The following is a 15852-nucleotide window of genomic DNA, read 5'->3' on the forward strand; positions in this document are numbered from 1 at the left end:
AGAAAGATGAGAGTAAAGCTGGAATCAACTTGCACCAAAACAAGTGCAGAAATATGATGCTACAACTTGAAATTGTTCATGTTTTCATTGCTTTCACTCACTTTAACATCCCCATGCAAGACGGTGATCTTAGAAAATACATTTCCCCAACTAGGTCAAAAAAAAAAGAATATTTTTTGGCTGCTAACTTTAATGAGCATTTTATGAACTATCAAGGCTATTTTTCAGCTTGAGACCCTCGCAAAGAAATACATTATAATGGCTGCCTGTAGAACAATACAAAACCAGGTCAAAACAAGCTATAAAAAACGTGGTATAAGGGGTATTTTTGCCTGCTTCATTTCAATTTCTGAGGCATTTTATGAACTCTCAAGTCCTTTTTTTTAGTTTGAGCCTCTGTCTCGGAACAAAATAAGCTAAAAATGGATAGAGAAAAGAGATCAAATGAAAACAGAGATGAAGGTGTAAGAATTGAAGGAGAAACAACAGGTGGAGGGTAAGGACAGGGAAAAACGGGATGCAGATGCAGGGGATAAATATGCCGAGCTGTGAAGCAGCAGAGAGAAGAGAAGGATGAGAAGTGCTCGGGGTGGTTTCCCCCGGCAGATGTTGACAGAAAACAGACAGACGTGTGGAGGTATTGGCGAGGAGGAGGGAGGAGGACAAAGGATGGATGGCTCCCCTGCAGGTGGGACCAGCTCAGACTGAGCGATGGAGGCGAAGGAGAGGTGAGGCGAAAAATAGATAAAGACACAAGGAAGATGTGTGCTGAAGGAGTGGAGGAGGTAGTCTTGCATTGTCAGACCTTCCTCCACAGCTCAGGGGAGGAAGGTCTGGCTAGTCCACACAGCATTCCTGGATGGGAGAAAAACGTGCTCTGGTTTATTGGCATTTCTTTAAACCAATCACAATTGTCTTCAGCGGTGCTAAGCGTCGGACGGAGCCACGGTGTCTCTGCTAAATAGTCTCAGGAAGGAGCTTGTTTTGGTGGAACATGTGGACGTTCAAAAGTAGTTTTAGTCGTGCAACAGAAAACTCAGATTGGACAGATAGTCTAGCTAGCTGTCTGGATTTACCCTGCAGAGATCTGAGGAGCAGTTAACCATAGTCCTCACAAAGAAAGAGGAATGGGACGGACATCCAGCCGAAAATGAGGGACATCTGGCGGAATTTCCGGTGGCAACGGAACAATCCCGGAAATGAAACGTTGTCAATATAGGGAGGAGGTGAAAGCGGAAAGGGATATGTTTTATATTTTGGGAGACAACTTTTCACGTGTTGTGCATATATCAGTAATAACAGGATACATTGGCACTTTCAAAGTAACTTCATCCAATCACTGAAGACCGTGGTGTCTTCAGAATTCTTGTTTTTTTTTGTTCTGAATGACTTTAAAAGACCTTCGTTTTCAAAATAAAATCAGCTCTCTGGCTACACTGATGTTGAAATAGAATATTTTAAAACTAAACAAGAAGATGCCTTGCTACTCATTGGTTTCTTGATGCAGTTTAACAAAGGGGTTAATTATTTTTCAACTATTTCATCTCCACAGCTAAAACATAGCCATGTCACTAGTCAGGAGTCTGTGCCAAGTCACATTCTTCCATTGAAAGAAAGCTCAAAAGTGTTTTTTTCCTGAGCAACACATCTGTGTGAAGGAGCATTAAAACAACACAAACAAGAAGATGCATACAAAACTGCCCAATTAGGTGCTAAGACTAAGATGAGAACATCAACACCACTCTCATGTCTGTGCGGTAAATATGAAGCCACAGCCAGCAACCAGTTAGCTTAGCTTAGCATAAGATTTGAGATATTGGAACCAGTTAGCCTGGCTTTGTCCAAAGGTTAAAAAAATCCACTTTTATTAGCACCTTTACTTCAAAACCCACTCTGGAGAGAATAAGCATATTTCCACAAAATGTTACTAAACAATGCGATGTCACGCATTTCTTAGGCTACAACTTTTTTTGTCACATACAGCAAACATCTCCTCACTATCTGCTAGCTGCCTGTCCCCTGAACACACTGTAAACAAACATCTCCTCACTATCTGCTAGCTGCCTGTCCCCTGAACACACTGTAAAAAAACATCTCCTCACTATCTGCTAGCTGCCTGTCCCCTGAACACACTGTACATCTCCTCACTAGCATCTTCTGGCTGCCTGTCCCCTGAGACACACTGCAAAAGCATCTCCTCCACTCTTCTGGCTAGCTGCCTGGTCCCCTGAACACTGTAAAAAACGTGGTCTCTGTAGACAGCCCAGGCTCCACAAACAACAACAAAAACAAACTGCGCCAACCTGCACCACCAAACATAACAAACAGTGTTCCAGCCAATAACCAACAAGAAGGATTTGGGGGCTGGGGGTTGGGGGGTTAGTGCGCGGAAGCACGGAAGGGAGGGGGAGGGGACGGGATGAGGAGGAGGGGGGGGGGGCGAGCTAGCCTCGTTTTGTTTGAAAATACTTTGAACGTCAACAAGAAGTAATGTCACCCAACATCGCTTAGAGCACCTTTAACATACAGAAGTGTTAGTACGCCCACAGCTGATAATAATCAAAAATGGCTCAGCTGTTAATGTGGTAATTTCAATCTTTTACTTGAGACTCATCCTCCTGTGCACACATGGAGGCTGGATGTACTGAGAGAGACTCCTTCACAGCTTACTCAGTGTTCCCTCACCAACTACATTTGGAAAATCGGCTCTTCGGCACATGAATGACGTCGCCGCATCCTGCTCCACGCTCTGTTCACACTCTTACTCTGGTTTGGACAGCGTTTCTCGGCTTCCATTGTTGTTTAATTAGCCGCACAGTGTGCAGATAATGGTGAGAGCTACATACCTTGGACAGGCCTGAGTAGGTTGCCAGGATGCCCACAATACCTGCTGCTGTGCCAAATGCGTTGCCTGGTTATTGCCAGGGAGGAGACTGGCATGGGAAAAACCTGAGGGACACAAAGACTGGGACAGGTATACAGACAGTGACACACACTTTAAAGCCGTGCCAGCATACGTAACATGCCAGGGCTTTTCCTGTCGGATGATCTGTGTGTGTGTGTGTGTGTGTGTGTGTGTGTGTGTGTGTGTGTGTGTGTGTGTGTGTGTGTGTGTGTGTGTCAGCGCAGATAACAAAGCATCTCTGCAGCAGGGTGAAGACCACGATGATAGCTTTTCATCCCATCAAACGCATTCACAATGTTAACACGGACACCAAACGTTCCCATCATGCACTGGTGTTGTTTTTTCTTTGAGAGCTGTAAATCTGTTCTTCAAAAGGATTTTTTTTTTTTGTTTCTGGTGGGAAAATCAGACAAACAAACATCTAGCACTCATTATTTTTTTGGATTTATTCTTTAAAAAAATGTATCAAATATTTTTGGGGCATTTATTTTGTTTAGAAATTTTATTTTTTACAGATGTTGACAAACAAATCCTTAAAAATGGAAACGGATGAGTCTTATAAATATCCTAAATGGAGAGTTTTAATGTGTTCACAACATCTTTCTTTTGGATGAAGAAAATTGGATCATGAGGGTCACTTATTTGTTTTTTTCCAAAGCTCCCAGTCACATTTCAGCTCCTGAAAAGTGCACACGTAAGTGAACCCAGTAATAAGATTTATTTGTCAAAAATCATTTTCGCAACACATGGCAGCTGATTGGACGAACGGACGAACAGATTTTGTGAACCGTACCACCCCTATTATCTTACACTCTTACAGTACGTACTGATTGTGTGTTACGGCTAAATACTGGAATTGAATCTTCCACTTCTTGTTGTTTATTTCAGATATGACCATTTCCTAAATAAATCAATGTAAATGCAGCCATATTGCTTGAAGTGTTTTTCCAATTCATAGCTGATTGCATTGACAACAGACAAAACCTTTCACACTATGTCCAATCAGGCTGAAATCATTCAAAATGTAATCCATCACAGATTGTCGACTGCCTGCTTTAAACTGTAACTGATCAACATAATCCAGCAGATTATTCAAAACTCAGCAATCCATTGTGATTGGTGATATGTTTGCTTATTATGCCTCAAATTGTTAGAAAGGTAGGGAGATGGGGGATAGCTACACGTAACCATAGACATATATATAATGTACCAGTAGATCCCGTTGCTCTGAACGAAGACCAGTGAAGGACATTAGAAGCACTTTTCCGGTGATGGCTGAGCGTTACTGAGCAGCCTCCAACTGAGAGAGACGACATAAATGTGACGTGAGCAACCTGTCTGAAAGTTGGAAGTCTTCTGGTAGCTGTGCCAAGAGAAATCTCTTGCACGTAACACAGGTCAGTTTAACACATCCAATTGCTCCAATCAGGAACAAGTTTGGAATCACATGATTCACTCTGCACATGCTCTGTTTAGTCCTTATTACACGTGTGAAGAAGCAGCCCACTGTGACTGACGCTGCACATTTTAGAAGGATAAAACTCATTTTAAGGTAGTAAAGTATTTTTTTAAACATAATTTAGTTTTGGGATAGCAGTGCCAGCTTTGTAGTAAAACTCAACAAACTTAAATCATGTTTATTCAGTGTCGATATGGATATCTTTCATGCAGGTTGTAAGTGCTAATGTTTTAGCTGTTAGCTTAAATTAAGATAGTTCATGGCGACAATTCTGGGTTAGTTGTCTCAGTTAGTAAATGTTACAACCTCCCCCAAGCAAAATTTTGGTTGTATTTATGTTTTTCCTTTAAAATGTAGTTTTGGAAAAGAAAGACAGACGAGGAGTGGCTCTCACAACGCATTCTCATGAACGGGTTTGTAGGATATGTATGAAAAGTTATGCACACTAAAACGTATGACTAATAACTAGGAGACTGCTGGCGCGTCACGTGATGCTCCGTCAGGTTAGCGGTAGTTGGTGGTTCAGTTACCCGAGAATAGTTGACTGTGAGCTGGGTACAGAGCACCGCGAGCTGCCGGTCTTTGTTGGTGGTTAGGTTACCCGAGAATAGTTGACTGTGAGCTGGGTACAGAGCACCGCGAGCTGCCGGTCTTTGTTGGTGGTTAGGTTACCCGAGAATAGGTGACTGTGAGCCGGGTACAGAGCACCGCGAGCTGCTGTCATTTCGGCAGAGATTACAGTTAAGTTTAGGCAAGAAAAAGTGAGCGTTACACGGCGACGGAAGTTAAGTTTAGGCACCAAAACGACTAGTTAAGATTAGGAAAAAGATTGTGGTTTATATTAAAACACACCCAAGGAACACACATTTTCTGGGTGATAGTCTTTAGTTTTCTCCGGGAAGTGAACTCCGCTCCCTGGCTTCAAAGTTCTGTGTTAACACCCGCCCATCCACTCCTACCACCTCCCTACATGTTCTTATACAACAGCACTCAATGTGGTGCACACAGCAAAAAAGATGTGGAAATCATACGAATCACAGTACTTATCTTTTTGTAGCTTTTCGAACATGAGAACAGGCTGCCTCTCAACACATACACACACAAATATTATGTTAAAAAGTAATTTAAGTGTTGAATAAGAGTTTCAATATCAAGTTTTTGTCATGATCCAAATTCCATGATGTTCCATTTCACCCCAGAGTATGGTACAACTAACCTGGACTATGGGGTAAAGTGTAACATTTTCCTCCTTGTGTTTGAGAGTTAACCATGCATTTTCTGTTTGGGTTGCAGAGATATCAGCTACACCGTTTTAATAGCAGACACATGGAATTAGTTTGTATCACATTTTGAACCCACTGGCTTAAAAGAGCTCCAAGATACAGCCAGAAATGTCCAAATTGTTACAACTGGTCTGCCCTATAATTTTTGTATCATGTATGACTTCTCTGTGGACTGAATGTTCCCTTCTGGAGTGGTGGAGAGGCTGCAGAGCCAGTATCTGTCTGAAACAGGAGGCAGCAGCAGCCTGCCATTGTTTCTCACAGATAAGAACAGGATGAAATGCCCGGCACACTGTGAGCAGGCAGCAACGTCAGCACTCAGCGGCGAAGACATGGGACAGTCTGTCGCTGCGTGCTGCATGTTGCAAAGTATGTTAGCCACAGTTTATGTGTCTCATCTTTGATCATTTTAGTCACAGAGCTCAGCGTCTCTTTTGAAAGATAAATCTCCAGCAGTCTGTGGTTGACGCCAAAGTTCTGAAGATATTTTCCAAATCCTCGAAAACTCGTCTGTCCATCTTGGTCTAAAGAATATCTGTCCGCTGCACGAATAACAACATTTAACTTAATATGTGTTTAAAACAAATATTACTATTGGCTATATTTATCTGTATTATTTTTCATTATTTGTCATGCAGATTAGGAAAGGAGATGTCACAATCTTTTTAGGGTTGTAAACAGTTTCACATTTAGAAGTGGGTTAAAAAATGTCTTTTATCGAGCAGCGGATGGATTATTTTTGGTAACGCTTTATTATATTTTATATTTCCAAGAACCTTTTCAGAAAATTACATAATTTGCTAAAAGAAAAATGTTTTTGGTATAATTTGGTAATTTGGAAAACAGAGAAAGCTATTTCAATTGTTACACTTCCAATGAATTAATTCCAATTTATAATGTAATTCAGTGAATCAAAAAATGTGTTTGTCTACAGGCAAGCGATTCAACAAATGAAAAGTACAGTTTATAGAAATACACACATATTTTCTCTATAATTAGTACGAAATGACATCGTCCATTTTGGAAACTTTCTAGAAAAGGATCAAGGAATGATAGCTAGATAGATGGATGGACGGACGGAGGGACGAACAGATAGATAGATAGATAGATAGATAGATAGATAGATAGATAGATAGATAGATAGATAGATAGATAGATAGATAGATAGATAGATAGATAGATACTGTATTCATCCCAAGGACGATATCTCACATACATAAAAATCACTCACAGAAATGTAAAGAGTTAACAATTGATGATTGACCCTTACAATAAACCATTGCCTTTTCTGTTCATCCAGATGGGCTGAAAAGTTGTTTGTTTGAATTCTGGAAATACCGTCAGAACTGACGCAGGCTTTGCTCTGTGACTCCAATGTAATGACAGCACAGTGAATGAGACCGTATGGAGGTCTGGTTGTCTTGTTTCTTCAGCCACGATGAGTCTACTCAATATTAACAGAATATGAAGTAACACCGGCCATTCTTCCCATTTAACCCTTGTGTTGTCTTCCAGTCGACCATAAAGTTGTTGTCCTTCCGGGTCAAAATTGAAAATGAACTTTTTTTGGCCCATTTTCTGACATTTTAGTCACATTTTGTCCACGCTTTTGGTGTTTTTTGAATTGATTTTTTCAATGCTTTTTTTCATTCATGGTCAATACACCTAATTTATATAACATCATACCAGAAATTATGAATTAGTTTGACTTAATAGTTAAGAACAGAGGATGTTGAGTGGATCACAGATGGGTGTCTGTCAAAGTTTAGTCAGGACACTGTTTTTAAACCATTTAAACATTTTTTTTCAAGTGCTACAAAATTGAATAAAACACCCAAAATGCAATGAAAGTAATCATTAACTTTACCTGCGACATACATCAATGCATCCATGTTATTTTTGGGCAATTTGGTTGAAAGAAACCCATATTTCTGATATAAAAAATCTTTGGAAAAGGGTAAAATTAGTGGTTAAAGTGGTTAAAAAAGGGTTAAGGAGTTCTAATGGAATAACTGTATTTACTCTGCAGTACTTCACTACCCTCACAACATTGCGTCTGATAATCTGAGAACTTTCCATTATTAAAAAAGTATATTATATCATTGTTGCAATTAGATGTCAGTTATTCCATAATAAGAAGTCAGAGTTGTGAATGTGTGAATTAGATAGAATAAAACAAGTATCAAGCTTCTGTGTTTTCGCTCAAAGTCACAAACCATTTCCCAGGACAGTGAGGGCAGAAAAGGACAAAGTGAATTATAAAAAGCACTGTGCAGTTGATGAGTGATGAAGCTGACATTCTCCCTTTCCTCCCCTGCTCCATCTCTCACCCCCCCCCATTCTTCCCTCAGTGGGCCCCCACATTGGCCGCTACTGTGGCCAGACGTCCCCAGGCCGTGTGATCTCCTACACGGGCATCCTGTCCATGACCATCACCACTGACAACGCCATCGCCAGAGAGGGATTCTCCGCCAACTACACCATCCGAGAGAGGAGCCTCCCTTCGGGATACGAGGATGAGGGTGAGCAGCTGGAGTAGCCATGAGAAAGGGAGGGGTGGGGGGTGTGGAGGGTAGACACGTCGTCTGGCATTAGGGAAGGACCAGGGTTCATTTCCTGGACGTTTCTGTGTCTCGTTTGCCTTTAACAGTGTGAAAAAATACACATTTCCCTTATAGCAAGATGCTGAATGTCTTTCAGCTGTAGGCGCTCAGCTGTATGTGATCTTTGACCTCTGACCTCCCTGTTGGAGGAATCCCAGAAATGGAACGTCGTGGTGTGTTTTGTGACCCAATCATCCAACCCCGACTTCCTCCCTACAGCAGCGTTCTTATACAGCAGCAGTCATTGGGTTGCATAAAGCAACCAAAACAAAAGTGGAATGCAGTGCTTAACTTTTCGTAGCTATATGAACGTATTGTTTCATGAGAACTGGCTGGAGTAACCCTGCCCATCTGGTGTTCTGATTTAGGGTCTGAATTTGACAAAAGTGTATGTAATCGTATCTCTTAGCTGCCACTTTAAAGCGTAACTCTCACCAAAATGCAACCTAGGGTCTTTTTGTGAATGTCCCAGAGTCAAACTTTCATTTAAAAGCATAATTAGGACAGAATCGCCACTTTTAAGATTTACCGTATTCTCGTTTTTGGGTCAAATGGCCTTTTGAATGGGAGTGTTAGGGATACTACTATGATAGCATCAAAATCACTATTCACTATTAACACTAAGAAAGGCTCGACACAACATGAGACTTTGCTCCAAGTATCACCAGGGGCTCTACACATGAACTCAGCATTGAGAACATTGTTTGTGTTCACAGAGTTTACTATAAAGAAAGGTTTTAACAACTCACTGTAGCTGTTGGGTTTTCCGATCCGGTTTTCGATCTCTGAATGCAACGTAACAGGGAGGAGAGTAAAGATGGAAAGCTCCTAAAGCTTAGTAGTATATAAATGCACGGATAATTCCTTGTTTTGTCGTTAGTGAAACACTATATTGACCTTGTAGTTGAAGAAGGAGCCGCATTCGGAGATCGACTCTTTGTGACTGATAAGATGGCAGCGAGCGGAAACAACAGCTACAGTGAGTTGTTAAAACCTTTCTTTATAGTAAACTCTGTGAACACAAACAATGTTCTCAATGCTGAGTTCATGTGTAGAGTCCCTGGTGATACTTGGAGCAAAGTCTCATGTTGTATCGAGCCTTCTTAGTGGTTTAAAAATAGTGATTTTGATGCTATCATAAAAGTGCCCCTAGCTCTCCCATTCAAAAGGCCATTTGACTGAAGACGAAAACACGGTTGATCTTAAAAGTGGCGATTCCGTCCTAATTATGCTTTTAAACGAAAGTTTGACTCGGGTACATTCACAAAAAGACCCTAGGTTGTATTTTGGTGAGAGTTACGCTTTAAATTTAAAATGGGATTTGGCTCTGATAAAAACAACAGGATGACCTTCTTTTAACTCGTATCTTCTCCTGTTGAACAATGATCACCAGGTAAAGAGTTGCTCTTGGTTATGGTTCCTTTTAGTGTGTTGTGTTGTGTCCACATGTTAAAAAAAACACTGTGTGACCCTGTAGGAATGCCTGGAGAGAGATAAGTTATGTTGACCCAAATGGTTTTTGCACTCTTGTATCCATGTAACCTCACCCCCAGTCACCCCTGTGTAGGAATGTGAGAGGTGAGTTTACCTAAAGTCCCACAGTGGCTAACATGGGCACTTTGGGAGAAATAAACATACATTTCCACATTTCACTGCTCTAAATTGATATTTAATGACTTAAAGTCAGTTGACTGTGTATTTATGTAATGTGTGGGTCAGGATTTACATGTCCCAACAGCACACAGTAGTCAGTGAAGCTATTTTTCTTTCTTTTCCTCATTTAAAATGGCAAAAGTGTCACAATAAATTTGCAAAACACTTCACAAAATAGGTATGAACATTATCCAGTTATTGACAAACCAATCTCACATGTGCTGGAGCTTTTGGGCATATCGAATGATCTTCATCAGCAGATGGCGTTTGCCAGTTGCCATAGAATTCTAGATGTTCAAATTCTACTCATTTTTGAGCACTTAAGGACCTCTCGTCCATGCTGGCTTACAAATTGAGGTTGGAATGCTCTTTTTGGTATTCAAATTGTGACATCCAAATCAATTAGAAACAAAAGCATTGACAAAGAGTGTTGTTTTCTAAGTCCTTCTGCACATTGTTCTAGGTCAGGAGCAGCATATTGTAAAGCTTTAATTTGACAAAAAAAAAGATCTTATTTGCATGTTATACGTATTTGATACCACCTCCTTCAATCGCAACAGAATGCACTGAGCTGGAAATTGTTTCTGAATCACACATGCACGTAGACATTTTACCAGCGGGGTCACATCATTATCTGTTGTTCAGTTTTCTTGTTTGTTTTTGCCCTGGGCAGAAAATGTGGGTGTTGTAGGATTGTGTGTGTGTGTGTGTGTGTGTGTGTGTGTGTGTGTGTGTGTGTGTGTGTGTGTGTGTGTGTGTGTGTGTGTGTGTGTGTGTGTGTGTGTGTGTGTGTGTGTGTTTTATCTGCTGTTGATGGTGAGTGTTAATGACAAGGGTACATGGGTGTAGTCTATACAGTATTCATCAAATATCTCTGTACTGTGTGTCTGTGTGTGTGTGTGTGTGTGTGTGTGTGTGTGTGTGTGTGTGTGTGTGTGTGTGTGAGATAGAGAGTGTGCTTGTTTTACTATATTTGTGGGGTCCGGGGGGGGGAATACCCGGGAAACCGGGGAATACAGTATACGTGTGGGGTCTGCACAGCCTTGTGGGGCCCAAAATGCTGGACCCCACAAGTTTAAAGGGCTGTTTGAGGGTTAAGACTTGGTTTTAGGATTAGCATTAGAATTAGGTTCTGGTTAGGGTGAGGGTAAGGGTTAAGGTTAGGCATTTAGTTGGGATGGTTAAGGTTAGGGTAAGGGGCTAGGGAATGCATTATGTCAATGACGGGTCCCCACAAAGATAGTGAAACAAACATGTGTGTTTGTGTGTGTGTGTGTGTGTGTGTGTGTGTGTGTGTGTGTGTGTGTGTGTGTGTGTGTGTGTGTGTGTGTGTGTGTGTGTAGCTCTAAGGCTACATTCAGACTGCAGACAAATCCAATTCTTTTCTCAAATAAGACAAATCTGCACTGTTATTTGCAAGTGATCAGATCGGATGTGTGTGTCCAGACATCTCCAGCCTATATGCATGGGTTGTTGTGGTAACAACGGCTTTCCAATATTGGTTCAATTTTATCACATTATTGCTTTATAATAATGTTTAAAAAAAACAGCCATTTCATAATCCATTCAGTTGAGCACATTTGGAGCATGATGGGTGGTCTTGATGAAGGGATACATCTGACAAAAAAGGTTGGGAACCACTGTTTTGAACAACCTGTTATCTTCTATTCACTCTGATGTCTACATCAATGCGTTCAGTGCGTTCATCCTTTTGAGATTCTCAGAAAGAACTTCCATTCAAGCAGGATCTGTGCTAACCGCCTCTGAGGACTCCAACTCTGATATCCTGCGGAGAATTTACGGTTTTCTTTCGCTAAGTCCTGGCCATCACCTTCAGAAATGGCTTCCAGCCGGGCCTTTGATCAGCTGGACGATCAGTGGGGGCGTCATTTTACGATCTTTCTTTCTTTTTGGCTGGAGAGCTGGAGGGATGGGGTTGAAGTTTGTCCCCTATGCCTGCTGTGAGGGAGACATGGTTGTCTCATGAATTGAAATGAGAAAAGTAAAAAAAAGAAAGGTTTTTGGATAGGAGACTGAGGCCAGAAGGAAAACATAAAAGTAAGCGAATTTAGGGATAAAGTGGTGTTTCTCTTTCTCATTGTCTTGCAGCAGTTTCACAGCATTTTCTGGCAAGAGTGGCCTACTCTGCTGGGGAAAGCTGTGAATTTGATGATTTGGACCTGAAAATGGTCAAAATTGACGATGAGTGCAAAAAAAACTGCTTCTACTGTCTTTTGGTGATGTTGCTAGCAAACTTTCTCCCTAATTTATTTGTGAAACTTGGAATGATGTGTGTGTGTTTGTGTCAGTCGGGTAGACCTTGTGTCTCCAGACAGGCCTCCCACACACACATAAATAATCACATTTCCTTTTGTTCCCCCCTCCCTCTTCCTTCCCAATGCTCCCCTGCTGTTACAGAGTGGACACTGTAGCCACAGAGACACCGACATGTTTGTCCAAAGGGTTGTTTTAAAACCCACTCGAAAACCCAAAGGATTTGGGATTTTCTGAATCCACGGAGGAGTGCATTATCCTTCAGTTAGAGTAAAACAATGGAAATCTGCTGAATTGGAGTTGAATCTGCATAAAAAAGTATTATGCTGAAGATAAAATGATTGGTTGAGCTACAATGAATTAACAACAAATTTGAAAATCGGCTAATCCTCCTAAATCATCTATCAAACAAAAATCATACACTGCTTCCAACTTCTCTGATGTGAAGATTTGCTGCTTTTGTTCTTTTTTATATCATTGTTCATTAATTTATCTTTGAGAAGTTGTGATAGCCATTTGTCCCCATTTCTGACATTTTGTGGATGAAATAATTCCCGGCCTACATGAAAGAAGATTGAACAGGATGAATTGGTTATGAAGATTATACTTACTTGCAGTATCAGGATAGAGTAGTGGTTCGAGAAAAGCCATCGGATAGCTGTGAGTTTAGCTGTCAAGTCACTCTTGATGGGATTATTGGCAAACAGTGATTTTGACAATGACATACTGTATGTTTTGTTATTTTGACTCTTTATTTGAGCACAGTGGATTTGAAACAATAATAAAGTGCTGACTTTCAGCTGTTTACATCCATATTATTAGTATTACAGTATTATATGTTCATACTAGCCAATCATGGCCTTCCCTGAAGCAAAACAGCAGGTTGTTTTTGAAATTTAAATGTGGGTTTTAGCCTCACATGTCTGCACGTAGAATGAGTGTGTGAATGTATGGATATTATACAAAAGCCAGTGTCACCAAACAGCCTCTAAAGTGCCACATACACAGGAGCTTGTTTGAAATGACTCTTTACTACTGCCCAGCAGGGACAGACACTTCACAGTGTCTGGGTGACACTCAATGCTCACTTGTTTTTCAAACCAACAAAATTAACCTTTTTTTTTAACACAGATTAATGACTAGAGGTGTTTCTTTCAGAATCCGCCATTACCAAGTAACCGAAATTCAGTTCATCCAGCTAATGATGTGTGTAATAAACTTTTTAAAGCTCTTATTCAAGGGGCAGTTTGTATGATTTTGATGAGAAACATTTCCCCTTATGATCCAATAATAATTACCTCCTCATTTGTTGATATTTTGGACATAAAAACTTGATTGCCACCCTGCGATGTGATTAGGAACAAATACTTTATGTTCACTGGTATCTAAGAAACACACAGACCATCATTTTAGTTTTACAATGGTCAAAGTAGATAAGATGATCAAGGTCATGAATTAGATCCAACTGGGTTTTATGTTCCTTGATAACGTCTAAATAGGTAAAGATATTTTGCTGATTTGAATCGAGCTCTGTGTCATATCAGTGTGGGCAGTGTGTTTAGATGAATGGTGTTTGGCTTCCCTCCATGGCGCCAGTACAGGGAAACCAAACACCATTCATTTAAACACACTGCCGGGCGCCAGGATAGCTCAGTTGGTAGAGCGGGCGCCCATATGTAGAGGTTTACTTCTCGACGCAGCGGTCCCAGATTCTACGCCGACCTGCGGCCCTTTGCTGCATGTCATTCCCCCCTCTCTCTCCCCTTTCAAGTCTTCAGCTGTCCTGTCAAATAAAGGCCTAAAATGACGCAATTCTTTAAACACACTGCCCACACAAAGATGACACAGAGCTGGTTTAAAAGCAAAGTATCCCTTTAATTGGTTGAAGCCATTTGCTATGACAGAGACCCATCTGGGAGATCAGTTGATTCAAATAAATGGTTATGTTTTCTGTAACTATCAACACAAAATGATAAATACAGTAAAATGGATAATACCTTCTTTTAACCACCACATCAGAGGCTAATGGCTGCAAAAAGTGATTCAATATCATTTAGGACTCGTTGACTTGTTGAACTCTTGTTAATAGAGGTTTTCTTTCTTTGGCAGATTTTGCTTGTATGGAGCCGCTGGGCATGGAGTTGGGGGAAATTTCCTCAGAGCAGATCACTGCCTCCTCCCAGTATAACTCCAACTGGTCCCCTGAACGCTCGCGCCTCAACTACCAGGAGAACGGCTGGACACCCTCTGATGACACCGTCAGGGAGTGGATTCAGGTCAGTAATGTTTGGTTACGTTAGAAGTCAAGGTATCACATTTTGGGGGAGGATTCTTGAATTTCTTGTGACTGAAATTACATCACACTGGTCTTCATTGTAGAGTCTGATCTCCAAATGTACGTTTACTCATTCATTGAGAAACCGTGTTCCCTGAGTTCGCTCACATCTGGTCTGAATATTGTTCACTCATTTGTCACACTTTTTCTCTGCACGTTATATGGACACAAAAGGAGCAGAAAATACGACAACATGCATTATTTATTCAAATTCGCCTCTCCAGCACAGTTGACATGTCTTGTCTTCATTGTGAAATCTGACGTAGCAGCCTGCAATCACTGAATGTGGAAATAGAGCAGGCCAGTGTTTCTAGCTATAAACACATTTGATATATTTTTACTGCTTGAGGATTCAGTTGGCTAAACTAACTGCTGTACAGGTTTGAGAAGGAAGAAGTCAGGTTGGCTTCTAAGTCGTGTTGGCCTCTGTACATCAGGGACACAACAAACTGTTTCTGTTTCAAGCTGCATTTAAAGGTCCCGTATTGTAAAAAGTGAAATTGCCATGTCTTTTTTTATTTTAAAGTATAAAGCAGGTTGAGGTGCTATATAAATACTGTGAAAGTATCAAACCGCTCAATCCACAGAGAAATGCACACAGCCAGGATTCAGAAACTGTGCCTTTAAATGAGCTGTCAGGATTTCTGTACAGTTGTGATGTCACAACAACCTATATATGTAGAAAGTGCTTTTTTTGAAGAGACTAGAACGGAGCGTTTCAGACAGAGGGTGACTACAGGTATTTTCAGACAGGCAGTATGAGAAAAATAATGTTTGTTTTTTTAACATTAAAGCATGTAAACATGTTGTAGTAGAAACCCAAAATACAAGTATGAATCTGAAAATGAGCATGATATGGGACCTTTAAATTAAACACATTTCATTCTTTGTATTTGAATTCTGGAGCTTTCTCTAATTTTGTTATGTAGGATACAATGCAATTTAAAGCTGCACTGAGAAGCCCAACATGCATTTCTATTATCTATCGTAAGGTTTATTACTATATTAATTGTGAAATATCTAATCATTTGCTTTCAATATGCACATACAGTGCATTTTTTCTTGTTAGATTGTAGTTTGAAACAATGGCGTTTGCTTTTCAAACATTGAGTCAGACATACACTATTGTTTTTTGTATGTGGTAGTTTAGTTCTACAGTAAAAATGTAGATATGGTGTGATATTAAATACAACTGACTGCATGAGTTCTACAGCGTCAGAAGCTGAGATGGCAGTTAGCCTGCTAAGCTATGCTAGTTATCGTTTAGCCAAACTAATTTAGCTTCATGACTACAATTAGCTACTTCATCATTTGGTTGTGTTTTTTTTTAAACTTAGTTA

The 15852-nt window shown here is 40.5% G+C and overlaps 1 protein-coding gene across 2 annotated transcripts in view; it reads left to right on the top strand.

Annotated features, from left to right (window-relative positions):
- LOC144526208 (neuropilin-1a-like) overlaps nucleotides 1–15852 on the top strand; it is a 101032-nt gene that overhangs the window by 38859 nt on the left and 46321 nt on the right. For both annotated transcript variants that reach the window (XM_078263506.1, XM_078263505.1), the window contains exons 5-6: nucleotides 7999–8169; nucleotides 14287–14453. In XM_078263506.1, coding sequence (XP_078119632.1) covers nucleotides 7999–8169; nucleotides 14287–14453 — 338 coding nt within the window. The remainder of the gene's footprint in view (nucleotides 1–7998; nucleotides 8170–14286; nucleotides 14454–15852) is intronic.

The sequence above is a fragment of the Sander vitreus genome, chromosome 12, assembly GCF_031162955.1.
Source record: "Sander vitreus isolate 19-12246 chromosome 12, sanVit1, whole genome shotgun sequence".
Taxonomy (NCBI): Eukaryota; Metazoa; Chordata; class Actinopteri; order Perciformes; family Percidae; genus Sander; species Sander vitreus.